The sequence below is a fragment of the Solenopsis invicta genome, chromosome 6 (assembly GCF_016802725.1).
Source record: "Solenopsis invicta isolate M01_SB chromosome 6, UNIL_Sinv_3.0, whole genome shotgun sequence".
NCBI lineage: Eukaryota > Metazoa > Arthropoda > Insecta > Hymenoptera > Formicidae > Solenopsis > Solenopsis invicta.
This window is the reverse complement of record NC_052669.1, coordinates 16,253,896-16,268,713: the sequence shown is the minus strand read 5'-3', so window position 1 is coordinate 16,268,713 and position 14,818 is coordinate 16,253,896. Positions and strand designations below refer to the sequence as shown.

At 35.0% G+C, this 14,818-nt stretch overlaps 1 protein-coding gene across 4 annotated transcripts in view; it reads right to left on the bottom strand.

The window, feature by feature from the left end:
- LOC105199849 (acetyl-coenzyme A synthetase) overlaps nt 1-14,818 on the bottom strand; it is a 52,817-nt gene that overhangs the window by 26,154 nt on the left and 11,845 nt on the right. For all 4 annotated transcript variants that reach the window (XM_039451108.1, XM_039451110.1, XM_039451109.1 and 1 more), the window contains exons 3-4: nt 495-690; nt 15-397 (exon numbers count right to left, since the gene is read on the bottom strand). In XM_039451108.1, the coding sequence (XP_039307042.1) occupies nt 15-397; nt 495-690 (579 nt within the window). The remainder of the gene's footprint in view (nt 1-14; nt 398-494; nt 691-14,818) is intronic.

Sequence of the window (14,818 nt, the reverse complement as noted above, 5' to 3'; positions counted from 1 at the left end):
TTTGTAGCGTATACCTAGTATAAAGAATAAAAAGTGGGTCCTCAGCGGCCATCCAAACTGGATAACAGCTCGGTTCCGAATCCTCCATCTCATCATGCCACCAAACATCTCGATCGTCGTCCCAAGAAATATTAGCCATATCCATGCTTGTACCGTTGCTAGTGCCGTTCATTCCCTTCGTCTTACCCTGAGGATTGTTGAGTCTTCTCAAATGTGCAACGACGATGCAGCTCTCAAGTCGATGGCCATGCTTCTTGACCTTCTCTGCAGCTTCGTCGCAGATATTTTTCAACAGAAGTAATTTCTCGCCTCGCCACACCCCATCTGTAGTGATGAGAACTTTAGCCTTAGAATCGAGGATCCGTTCTGCTAACGAATCGGACGAATAGCCTGCAAACTATGATCGATATATTGTCCTTTTTCTCTTATATATTCTCATCTACATTCTCTGATTTTATCTATTGCCTATGGCGGTTATACCATCCATTACTTACCACCACGCTGTGAATCGCTCCTATCCTCGTGCAAGCCAGCATAGCGATTGGTAGCTCCAAAATCATCGGCATGTAAATCACCACTTTATCCCCCATGGAGACACCCTTCGACTTGAGAACATTCGCAAACCTGCACGTTTCCTCAAGTAACTTTCTATATGTCAGTCGTGAATAATCTTCTGGATCGTTTCCTTCCCTGGTAACACAATGGATAAAATTGGTGAGAAAATTTATTCAGTTTGAAACAACAAGAAAAGAGTTAACATTCTAAATCGCATAATGCTAGAACAAGAATATATTGCGCATTTATATCTTTATATATTAAAGGCTGAAATTTAAACCAATTTATTGAGTTAAATAATATTTTGTTATTTTTAACTTTTATGTGTGGAAATTATTATTTTAACACAAAACGCGTGTAGTTAAAAAAACAATATGACATAGTGTTGATAAACAAATTCAATGGAGGAGGAACTCTTGCGTTTATATAAATTTACGCAACGATTTTGCACAAAAAAATCTCATTATTTTATTAGGGGCAGATAAAGGTAATGTCACAGTTGGCTTGAGGCAATTATATTGACTGTGACCTTTCAAAATAAAAATAATTTTTGGAGACATTTTTAGTGAGAAACACAGGAAAAATAGTAGAAAAATTCTTCAAACAACACACACTAACTAACTATTATCTTTAAAAATACAAATATTATGTAAGACATTTTGTTTTTAAAACAGAGGTCCATAATTGTATTGTTCTATACGGGTTTGCTATTTTCCACGCAAAGCAAGGTATATACCCTTCTCTGCTTACGCACGTTTTTTGTAATTGTTAATTATTTTGGTATCTGTTAATTGGATAACTTTTTTACTATTTTTTCCGTGTTTTTCTTGTTAAAAATTCCTTCAAAAATTATTTTTATTTTAAGGTGCACAGTTATCGTAATTACCCCAAGTCAATTGTAACTTTATCTTTATCTGCCTCCAAAAATTACTTTTATTTTGAGGGGACATAGTTATCGTAATCATCTCGTTGACTTAAAAAAAAAAATATATATTTAAAAATCTAGTAGAATTATTAAATGACAGGAACACGTATTAATGCTTTAGTTATAAGAAATCCGGCGTTAGCTAGAGAAAAAATTAAACAATTTACTATAAATTGTTGGTGTCAAAAGAATTACATTACAAAACATGACCTGTTTTCACTCCAATCCAGTGACTCGTTCCTGTTTAAAGCATATCAATTGTTTAAAATACACAAAGGGATTTTCCAATAAGCCCAGTCGACACAATTTGTAACTGCTATATAATTTGGGAGTAACAGTTTATATAACATATGTTTCATAATATTTACATTACAGCTATGTCTATCTATTGCTTCCTTCTATATAATATAAATGTGCAATTGTTACATAGTATTAACATAACAAGTATGTAATACACCAATATATAGTCAATATTGCAACATGATACTGTAGCAATATAAAATCAATATAATTAATTAGTTACATGATAATACTATTATTATATAGAATTTAATTATTGGAACTATATAGACGTTTTATATTTTGATGATAGGTTTTCTAACCTATACAATCGTCAACTTTAACAATTGATATCTCGGTTCGCGAGACAGAGCGACACTTTTTTCTGCCATATTCGTTCAGTTTGAGCGAAAACGCATCGAATGAGTCTAATTTTGTCAAAATCAGAGGTGAGGTGGGGTATTCTGAACAATTACCGTTGATTTTTCTACATTAAATATTAATGTTGTTGTAACGTTAAAGCAACATTGAACAAATTATTATCAATATACAAAATAAGTCTGTGGACAAAAAAATCTTGATCTACATCTTAATAATCAGATAATATTTTTTAAATGCTTTTTCAATGTTCAAAAACTTTTTTTATTTTTAATTTAATTATTGTGTCATATAGACTTGTTTCTAATTGTATTCTTATTTAACTTTCTAATTGTATTCTACGAATGACAGAAAAATTATTCCAAATGCTATTCCGCATTTGTAATAATTACTAAAAAAACTATATTTTTATATATGTTTATATAAATATTATGCTTTAATTATACATGTGTTCATCTTTTCTACATATATTCACCTAATCTATCAGTTATATACGTATTAATATAATATAAAGTGTTCACAGATCATCACGAGGGTACCAGTTCGCAGCAGTCGCAGAAATCAAACAACGTCCACCGCGGTCACGACTTGGATGGGTGGCCACTTGGGAATTTTCAAGAGAAAATTCCCGAAATTATTTTTTGCAAAAACTGTAAAATGCTACAAAAACATAGTTTTGCATTGGAATTATGTGGTGTAACCATATTAATATTTACATTTCAGAGAAATTTTAACATTGATTCAAGAAACATTAGACATTGCTGCAATGTCTCATTAATATCGCGATTAAATATTGCATGAGATGTTGATACAATATTAATGTGCTGTATGGGCTATGATCTACGGTGATTTATTTCAACATAAATATGTCGTCACTGTTACTTACGAAAAAAGGCAAAATTATAATATAACTACAATATTGCTGCAACTTTCACGTTATATAAAACGAGATATTGAAATATATAATGAACATATAACTGTGTTGACTGGGAAGACGCTCTCTTTGAAAAACGCTCTCCTTTTAGGCATACTTTCTACTTTCAAATTTCATAGCATACTTTCGGGATAAAAATCAATCACCGTATCGATCGAATATATCAAGATAATTGTTTCACTATATGTAAATGAAAAAAAAAAGAAACATCGAAACGTTAGATTGGTTATCACATCATAGACATATAAGATAGACCCAGCATTCACCTATTCCGACACGCCTAAAAATGAGGTAGACAGAACGGTGTGAGAGCACAGAACTTATAATAATGGAAGGAGAATACGGCCGACGAGTTGTCAGCAAGATGTAAAGGACAGAACTATCTTTCTGTTCTTCTCAAGAACTTTTCTTCTCTCTGCGCATGACCACGCTTCGTTAATCAAAATTTTTAGATATTGGAGGATTGTTTCCATGGTTTCCATCACTTTTCACAGGAAGATATTTTCTGTACATACGCGCCTGTGTAAATGTACGTTTGTACTTAACATACTCCCCCCGTTGAGAGGGTGATCCGATCAACTCTTTCGCATGAGTATGTTATCTGCAGATTAAATCGAATTGTTATAATATTGTTATTGATTAACAATTACGCATTTTCTCTGAACTGTTTCACGACAACGCCTAAGGGTTAATGCCCTGAGTCGATCCACATGGGTTTTTGTAATGTATTGTGTTTACAAGGTTTTTTCGCATGTTATTAATATTTCGTCATATACTTGCGCAATATCGTTACATGGCTATCGCTCAATTGGGAATGGACATAATGCCCTCGCTGCACGCTTTATATTTCCGATCGCAGTTTTTATCGTGGCGGCTCGTACTACTCCATCGTCACCCGGATGTACTTCCGAAATTCTGCCTAAGATCCATTGATTGCAAGGCAGATTCTTATCCTTGATGCATACGACAGTCCCCACTTCGAGTGTCGGTTCTTCTTTTGTCCATTTACTCCGGATTTGGAGTTCATTCAAGTATTCCAGGTTCCATCGAGCCCAAAAATCCTGTCGGACCTTTGAAATGTGTTGCCATACGGATAGTCGATTAACTGGAACACATGATAAATCGCTCTCCGGAAGGGTGATTAGCGGCTTGCCGATTAAATAGTGAGCGGGAGTTAACACAAGCAAGTCATTCGGATCTGATGATAAAGCTGTGATCGGTCGCGAATTAAGAATACCCTCGACTTCGGTAGCAAATGTATTGAGCTCTTCAAATGTAAATAATGAATCTCCCACAACTCGTTTAAAATGGTGTTTGAAAAGTTTCACCATCGATTCCCAAATTCCACCGAAATGTGGAGCTGCGGGAGGAATAAAGTGCCAAGCAATTCGATGTTCGTTTATAAATTTGTTGATAAAGGTCTGATGTTGTTCAGAATTGAATAATGCATATATTTCTTTTAATTGATTATTTGCTCCCACAAAATTACTACCGTTGTCGGAGTGAATGTGGGCTGGCACTCCTCGTCTCGCAACAAATCGTCGCAATGCTGCAATAAAACCCTCGGAAGACATATCGCTCACGACCTCGAGATGCACCGCTTTGACTGACATACACACGAATACACATACATAAACTTTAATTTTCGGTTCCTGAACTTCTTTTCTTTAATATAAAAGGGTCCACAGAAATCAATACCGGTGTTAGTGAAAGGTATTGCTTCCCGTACACGTGAAATCGGAAGATTTCCCATTTTATGCTCGATCGCTTGGGCATTGAATCGAAAACAACGCAAACAAGAACGTATAATTTTGCGTACCTGATTCCTACCGTCAAGTACCCAAAATTTCTGACGAACGAGGTGTAATGTTGTTAATATGCCGGGATGATGATATTTTTCATGCGTTTCGCGAATGATACTATCGGTCAAATGATGTCGACTTGGGAGTAAAATTTGGTGTTTTTGTGTAAAGGACATATTTGAAACTTGAAGTCGTCCTCCGACTCTGATTAGACCGGCGTTGTCTAGAAATGGATTTAAATTTGCAATTCTACTTGTATGGCTTAAATTTTTATTTTTTAATTTTGCGATTTCGTCAGCAAACCGGCTAATCTGTAGGCCCCTTAATATTCGAATTTCGGCCTCGTCTAATTCTTTTGCGTGTAGTGGACCGGAATATTCCTTAGTAATCCGAAAACAAAGGCAATACGCTACAATTCTACATAATCTGTAATAGGATGAATATTTATTTAGCAAACTGAAATCGTTTAATTTTGTTGTTAAACAGATGTTCTTTTTTAGTTCCGATATTTCGATTGTTTGTGTGACTTCGTTTGGCCACTTGATCTCATTCTTGATTAACCACGAAGGCCCGGAAGACCACATTTTATTTTGTATAAACGCGCGCGGCAATTGACCTCTCGAAATCGCGTCCGCGGGGTTGTCCTCGGACCGAACGTGCCGCCATACGTGAGAACCGACGAATTCCTGTATTTCTGCGACTCGATTTGCCACATACGTTTTGAGTAAGTAAGACTGTGTTCCTATCCAATGCAACACAATCGTTGAATCGCACCAACAAATCATTTTGGCAGGGACAATGTTCAATGCTTTACTTACTTCACGATATAATCGCGCTAACAACAATGCGCCGCATAATTCGAGCCGCGGTATCGTAACGGTTTTCACCGGCGCGACCCGAGACTTGGCGCACAATAATCTCGTAACTATATTTTTGTTTTTTCCGCGCGTCCGTACACCCAAGGACTTTGATTCTGTCCATGGGGAAATTTTCCAAACTGAGAAGTCGCTATCTTTCTACATACTTACAGTTCATGATTAACGTAACGACCAATAAGCTCTAGTCGTTACATTAATCATGAACTGTAAGTATGTAGAAAGATAGCGACTTTTCAGTTTGAAAAATTTCCCCATGGACAGAATCAAAGTCCTTGGGTGTACATACAAACACGCCCCGTAACCGACGTTACTCGCGTCGCAAAATCCGTGTATTTGCATTTCCTCATAGTCTTCTCCAAATAATTTGCGTTCGAAAGATACTTTATTGATTAAGTTTAGTTGTTTAGCAAATTCTGCCCAATCGGTATAGATGTTTTGTGGAACGGATTCGTCCCAATGTAATTTACATCGCCATACATCTTGCATAAGTTTCTTTGCATATAATATCACGGGGCCTAATAAACCTAATGGATTGTATATTTTCGCGATTTCCGAAAGTATTTTTCGTTTAGTTATTTTTTCTGTAACTTTAATTGAATTTATTGAATAATGTAATTTATTGCCATCTGTACTCCACGCTATTCCCAATGTTTTAAAAAATCGACCTTCATCGAACGTAAACCTTGCGTGTAATGCACTGGTCGCCAGATCATCGATAATACGCTTATCATTCGAAGCCCATTGCCGAATAGAAAACCCGCCTCGAGCAAGCAACGCGATTACTTTGTCTCTAATTATTCGCGCTTCCTCGATGCTGTCGGCTCCGGATAACAAATCATCCACGTATAAATGAGATTTAATCACTCGCGCGGCGGTAGGGAATGCGTGCGCTTCATCGTCAGCGAGTTTTTGAAGGACACGAATAGCAAGAAATGGCGAAGACGATACACCAAATGCAAGTTTATTAATTTGATACGTTTCCACGTTATCGTTTTTACGCCAAAGAATCCGTTGATAACGCCGATCATTTTCATGTAATAATACTTGCAAATACATCTTTTCGATGTCTGCGGTAATGACGTATCTATATGTACGGAATCGAATTAAGTGCGAAAATAATTTATCTTGAATTGTTGGTCCGACCATTAATACGTCATTTAATGACACGCCGTTCTTTGATTTCGCCGACGCGTCAAACACTACTCGCAATTTAGTAGTGCTGCTGGTTTCTTTAATTACGGCATGGTGAGGCATACAGTATCCGTCATTGCTAAACTCTTTTATTAACGAGATATGCCCTAACTTCACGTGTTCTTCAATTACTCGCGTATACTCCTCTCGGAATGCCGAGTTCGCGTTGAATTTGCGTTCTAATGCTGTTAAACGATTAAGTGCCAATGTTCGCGATTCACCAATACGTTGATTTGTCCTGCGAAATGGTAAACTAACTGTGTACCGTCCTGTATTATCGCGAGAAACAGTCTTTACAAAATGTGCTTCGCATTCGATTTCCTCTTCGGAGTTTAATTTATCCTCCGCGATTTCTTCGATTGTCCAAAATTTTGTTAATTGGGTTTCTAAACTTGTTAAGTAACATGCAAATTTCGAAGGAGCTTGCCAAGACGCTCCCCCGGCGACCACCCATCCGAGACGCGTCTTTTGCAAATATAAATCGTCCCCTTCGGGTTAATAAACTAATAAATTAATTCGACCAACGGAAAGCATAGACAAAGTCGCGCCCGAACCGATCAACAAATCGACTGTACGTGGTATATGAAAATCAGGATCTGCTAATTTGATATTGGGAGGAATCTTTATCAAATCTCGCGGAAAGACCTCCGAGGGAATTAAGTCCACGATAGCTGGTATCGTTAAGCATGTCAATTTTTGGAAAAACTGTTTCGCATTGATTGTATAGTCACATGCACAAGGCCCTTTGATTCCGTATTCAGGCTATCTATTGCACCGATGGATAAAGAATGTGCCATCACCGGGATGCCCAAGTATTTAACGAAAGACTCAGATATAAAATTTGCAGTGGCACACGTGTCTAAAAGAGCTCGACATTTAATTAAATTGTTTTCGCGGCCGCAGATATAAACTACAGCACTCGTTAATAATTGCGGTACAATTGCACGAGAAATCGTGGCCAAACTCGTGACTCTATTGTTCGTCGTATCGGTTAGTCAATCGGTCTTGTCATTAGACGTCTCGGTACTAGATGCGATTGTTTTGACTGGCTTTGATAATTTGTCAAGGTGGAGAAGCGAGTTGTGTCGTTTTTGACAGATTGTACAGTTAGAAAATTTGCACGGACTGTCGCGATGAGATCGAAGGCAATTGTAACACAACTTCGCATTCTTCACTGTTTCTATGCGCTTCGGCACAGGCAATTGCTTGAACGCATCGCACATGTATAGCGGGTGTCGTTTAATTTTACATGCTACACAATTACGCACCGAGTTGACTACGAACGCTCGATTCAACGGGTGTATTCGCTTTCTTTTTATCGGGGGCTCGGCCGTGCTTTTATCTGATTCGCATAATTTCGTTCTTTCGCGCCTTGATGCACAAACCGCGGTTTTATATATAAATTCGTACAATTGATCCAAAGTCGGGAGTTCGTCTCGGTCTAGCGTCGTCTCCCACTTATTCAATGTACCTTTCGGCAATTTACTCTCAAGCAAGTATACAATCATTTCGGATCCGACCGATACGCCTAACGCGGACAACGAAGCGAGATGTTGTTGAGTTTCATCCGCCAATTTAGATAAGCCGATTGTAGTTTCTTTATCTAATACTGGTAAATTTACAATGAGTGATAAATGCGTTGAACTAAAATTCGTTTAACTTCATACGACCGCTCCAATAACTCCCATGCCTTCGCGTAACTTATTCCGTCTATTTCGAGTATTTTTACTTTATTAGCAGCTTCTCCCGTTAATGCTGATCTCAAATAATGTAATTTGTCGATGTCTGTCAAATCTGTTTGACCGCCGATCATGCTACGAAACGCATTTTTAAATGACAGCCAACTTTCAAATTTACCATCGAAAGTGGGCAGAGGCGCCTGAGGCAATTTGATTCGCCGTTTTTTCGTAATAGCTATGGAATCTGCGCTGTCACTTTGAGATTCATGATTCAATGTACCGGCATCCGAAGTATTCGCAACGTTCACGATGTTTCCGATTCTAGCCGCGAGATCATAATACCGATTTTGAATATTTAAATACTCGTCTCGATGAATATCACTCGGATCCAACATCGCGAGCTCGTCATTATACTCTTCAAACGCGTGAAACAAGTCCGTTAAACGGGCGATTCGGAGCTTTAATGCAGCACTGTCAAATGCACCTTTGTCGAGGATACTCGATAGATTTGTAATCTGAGACTTCAGTGAAGTTCGTTTTTGCAAGAGGAATTTAATTCTATCAGACATCGTTGCGGTCGAAATAAATTGAAATCGAATGACTCACTTTACGTGTAAATACTCAATGCTCTCTGCTCCCGGGCCGAACTCCTCCGCTAGTGTGAGCCAGCACGCCAACGCCGTACTCGTCGTACTCGTCTGTCAAAGATTGACTTCTCTGAGGACACTGCAACTCGTCGTATGAATCCGCCAATCACTTGGATATCTTGTTTACACTTGGTATCGCAACTCAGAGTCCGCGATACCTCACAGGAGGCACCAAAAATGTTCAGTGAGAAATACTTAAATTTCACACACTGTATTTCTTTAAATGTTTTATTTATAATTGCACAGTTCAATCAAATTAATTCACACGTGTATTCACCACGTACTGCGAAACGACAACGATTGGATGAGCACGCGTGTGTCCAGAAGGACGTATTCACCGCGACAACGCGAGAGGCAGTAACCCTGAGCCCGTGAGGACATCGCCGTGGAGCCACTGCCTTGAGTCGCGGAATTGTGAATACAAAATTTGTGAGCGTGTCTCTTTCTCGATTGCGGAAAATCACTCGCGTACACGTCTTTATAATAACGCGTTTTTTCAGTCTCGGCAGCGTTAAGGGGCAGCCGCCCTGAGTTTACGAGGACGACGCCGTGGAGCGATGCGACGCGATTACGCGACTATTCCGCGTCTTAATCAGTGATTGATTTTGACTCGTCTACTCAGCTCTGCGATCGAGGACGTAATGAATCTGCGACGCGGATTCGGGACAAAAAACTGATATTGGATTGCAATTATTTTTAATGAAAAGACGTGCGCTTGGCGACAGGGAATCCCGAGACGCATGTCTGCCTGGTAACAAGCAATCCCGAGGTGCAAATTCCTTGAATTGACCGAGACTCATCTTTTGTTTTAATCGCGTCGCGCTACTCGTCCATCGTCCACTCTCGTTAACACATGTATACACTCGCACATGTGTGTGCGAGTGCGTGCCTTACTTACTATATTTATGTTTGCATGTGTACATGTGGGTGTCGTGCACGACGCGCCTGTGTAAATATACGTTTATACTTAACAGGCGCGGCGTCACCGCATATTGACTCATACGTTTTATTTTATAATTCGATAATTATAGCGAATATCGCAAAATGATATAAGACTTTTTGTTCCTTTTCATCTCCTCTATGTTGTCTATGTATAATCAAATATCAACATGTTACACGTCAATCTCCAAAACGGGAGTCGGAAGTTAGCCACACCGCAGGGATGACACTGAAATGGTGTTAGTCGCAAAACTTTAAACCGACATAACTTTTATAATTTGTAAAATAATTTTGATAAATCATACATCATTGTATTCATTAGAAAAAACGCTACAACTTTTATCGTATAAAAATATTCACTTTACCATGCAAAAGTTGTGCATGTCTCTTCGTTCTTTAACATAGATGATTTCTGTAAGTAACCGCTGTACTCACAATAAAGTTTAGTTCAAATCATTTAATTTGATGTTATATTTATTAGGTCTATCTCTGTTAGTTTACAAGATCTAAAGGGGGGTGGCGACTTATAAAAGGACACCCTCTGTGTGTGTGTGTGTGTGTGTGTGTGTGTGTGTGTGTGTGTGTGTGTGTGTGTGTGTATAACATAAATAATTATAAAGTTAAAGAATAATGTTATGTATTTGAATGCAAAAAAAAATACTTTTGTCCAGTTGAAATGTACAAACGGTACATAGTGGCTTTAGCGCTCACAGCGCTTTGAACATAATTTCATTCTTATTGTTTATCATATAGTAAAGAAAGACAATTAATAGAAGTGTTGAGAGTGTCAAAGCGAATGCAGTTTAAGTAAAAGTAATGACGACACACGAATAATTAAAAAGTAACTCAAATTGGATACAATTCGACACTATAAATTTAACAATAGAGAAGATGAGGGTAATATGGCACCCATTTTCATTTTATTGAACAACTTTGTTTATAATTAATATTTTCTATTGAAACTTAAACGATTACAGAGTGTTGTTTGACAGATTCCAGACTCAAAACCATGAAATATTTATTATTTAGGCATGATTTATCTAATGCACTGATCTAATGCAAAATTCTAATGCACTGAACAATCGGTGGAAGAAAAAAAGTGGTTGTAATACGGCTATCTATAAAAATAATTAAAAAAAATTAGTTTAGTTTAAAAGAAACACAGTACCTTGTTACAAAATTATATATTTTTAATTTTCCATTGTTTAGAATCTTCTTAATTTAGAATTTTCCTGCGTTCAGAAGTTTTAGAAATACCATTAGAAATTTCTCATCAAAAATATCATTTTATCTCTGTTTAACATTAAACAACAAGCATAAAATGATGTCTCTAATGTTTTTAAACATCGCTCTTTACAATGACGATTGATTTATCGAAGAAATATTTCGATATAAAAATTTCTATTAAAAAACCATATTAAAAAAATTCCATATTATTGTTTTAACTTTGTATAACTTGAAATGTAAATGACCGAATAAAAAGTTATGTAACAAAAAATCACTGTAGTGTATATACCTTTGTGTGATATTACACTCAAGTTTAAGAATAATGAGGAAGTGTATGTAATTAAAGTTTAAAAGTGTACTTTGAAAAAGTTTAGAAGTTTACTTAAAAGTAAAAATGTCTTATAATAATTGTCAGTCATTATGTATTAGCATATTAGCGTCACTAAAAAACGGTGAGCTACTAAACGAATAACTCCATAAGCAATTGTTAAAATATGTTATCTAATAACCGAAATAATAGGGGTAGCCATATTTTGTCGACAGTAGCCATAATACCCTCTTCTTCTCTATTTACGTTACTATTTGTCATCATTTCATTTTTCTTTAATTTTAATACACGTATCATAAGTTAAATAATCTAAAAAATTTTCAAACGACATTACTTAAGCAATATAAGTTCGAGAGAGATCATGCTTAAAACGTGATCGAATCATATTACAGTATATCTTTATACTTGGCACATATATTTCGTTTAAAATATCTTGCGTCAATAAGCATAACATGACTCATTGAGAATTATCGTTGAATAGACTACATTACGAAAGGTCAGAAACTTATCAAGTTTGAGCCTAATCATAATATCACAAATAATAAAATCACGAATAATTTGGAAAAAAATGGACAAATCGATCAACTGATAAAACAAAGCTTTTTGATAATACTGGTCGCTATTGAACGAAGCACAGGAAATAGTGTCGTAATAACATGATTACGCGTAACTTTTTTCATATGGTAAGATGTGTCAATAGATAAAAAACATAACATCGATACGACTTATTATTTTATTTATGTATTTATTTTAACAATATCAATCGCAAAATTGTATTCTTTAATATCTCGTCTTTCATCTTATATAGCACTGTTTCAGCGGTATTTCTGAAATATTTCAACTGAAAAATATAACATTTTCTAAAAGTTGCAAAATACGTTTGCAGCATTTCTAATAGTTCTGGAATAACAAAATGTCCACGATTCTTGTACTTGATATTGTGTAAAAAGGATAATTTAAAAAAAAGGCCATTTTTTTGTTTTGAACAAACACTAAAGTTATTTATTAGAAACTGTTTATAACTATCCCTTCTAAAAGCAGAAAATAAAGAAGAAAAAAGTACCCATTTTGTTGAATAATCTTTCTTATAATTAATATTTTGTATTGAAACTTAAACAATTACATTCGTCAAAGTGTTGTTGGACAGATTCAAAATTAAAAATAATAAAATATTTATTATTTAGGACGTGATTTATGAAAATCTAATGCACTGCATAATTGGTGAAATTTCTAGACACTGCCCTCTAGAATGATAATCGATTTGATTTATCGAAGAAATACTTTTATATAAAAATTTTACTTACAAAACCATATTAATAAAATTCCAGGTTATTGCTTTAACTTTGTATAACTCGAAGTGTGTATAACCGAATAAAAAGTTAAATAACCGAATAAAAAGTTAAAAAAAAGTACTCGAGTATATGTACATTCGTGTGATAATACACACAAGTTTAAGAATAATAAAGAAGTATGTGTAATTAAAGACTAAAAGTGTACCTTGAAAAAATTTAAAAGTGCTCAAAGGTAAAAATGCCTTATAACAATTGTCAGTTATTATGTATTGCCATATTAGTGTCACTAAAAAACGGCGGGTTACTAAACGAACAACTTCATAAGCAATTATTAGAATACATGACCTAATAACGGAGATAATAGGGTTAACCATATTATTGACAGTAACCATAATACCCTCTTCTCTAATAATTATTTGTCCACTAGATCCAAGGAAGTGAAAAATTAATATTTATTATTGATCGCTGAAGTAGTCATGTGAGTGTTTTTAAGCTTCAAACTATTAAAATAAAATTAATTGTGTGCTAAAAAAGATTAATAGTAAATGTAAAGGGTATGAGATTTTGATTCGCATAATATACAGGATGTTTGAAAATTTCCGAAGTTTTTAACTAACACTAGTCTGCGAAAATAAAGATTTTTTTTGCTATAGATGTAATGAAACTAAGTGATTTTTAAAGATTTTTGCGTGTTGAACACAATTCCGTTGTCAGAATTTGGCTATTACGTCACTATTTTGAGAAAAATAAACTCGAAGAGGTAAAAAAATGACGATTTTGAAGGTTTTCGTGGTGTTGTAGCACTCCCAATAGAATTTTTTCCTAAATTTCATCTGCGACACGCAAAAGTGTGAATTTTTAGCTTTAAAATTTTGTTTCATTTTGCTACAATTTTTTGTTTCCTAGATAGTTGATAGGAAAAATATTAGGTATGCGTGTATCATCATTATTATTGCTCGATACGATATCTCTCCAATGAATAAATATAGTCATTTTTGATGTATTTTTGAATACTAAATATAAAAACATTAATAGAATTTGGCTATCACATCATAAAAACAATAATGTCAAGCAGAATTATAAACGTTCTTATTCTGCTTGCGTTACATTTACTACACTTTTTTTAACACGCAAATATGCAATTAATTTTAGTTTAATAGTATAAAGTTTAAAAAACACTCACATGACTACTTCAGCAATCAATAATAAATGCTAATTTTTCATAAGTTCCTTGGACCTGGTGGACAAATTATTATTTTTTGTTTTTAGGGGTCCCATTAATAGTTTTCAATAAATGACTTAGGTGTCGGTTCAGAGCAAAAAATGGTCTTTTTTAACATCCTCCTTTGCTGAAACGTAGCTGAAAAAATATGCAACATTTTAAAAATATTATTCAAAAATTATTGAAATAGCTAAAATTTTTAAAGAATGCTGACCTTAATCCTCTGAAAAATTTCAATATAATTTTTAAAATACTTTAATTTTATTTCTTAAGAAATTTAAAGTATTTTAAAAGTATTATTTAAATATATCATATTCAAAGGATTTTAAATACAATATTACAATAAAAATTATATAAAATGTACTATAGTGTAGATATATACATAGATACTTTAGTAAACATACTTTTATACGTTTTTATTTAATATTTGCAATCTGTAATCAATATGATAAATAAAAATAATTTCTGAAGTATGTTTAATAAAAAAATTTACTAAATATATGTGTAAGTGTACGTGTGTGTAGGACATCTCAAATTGTTAT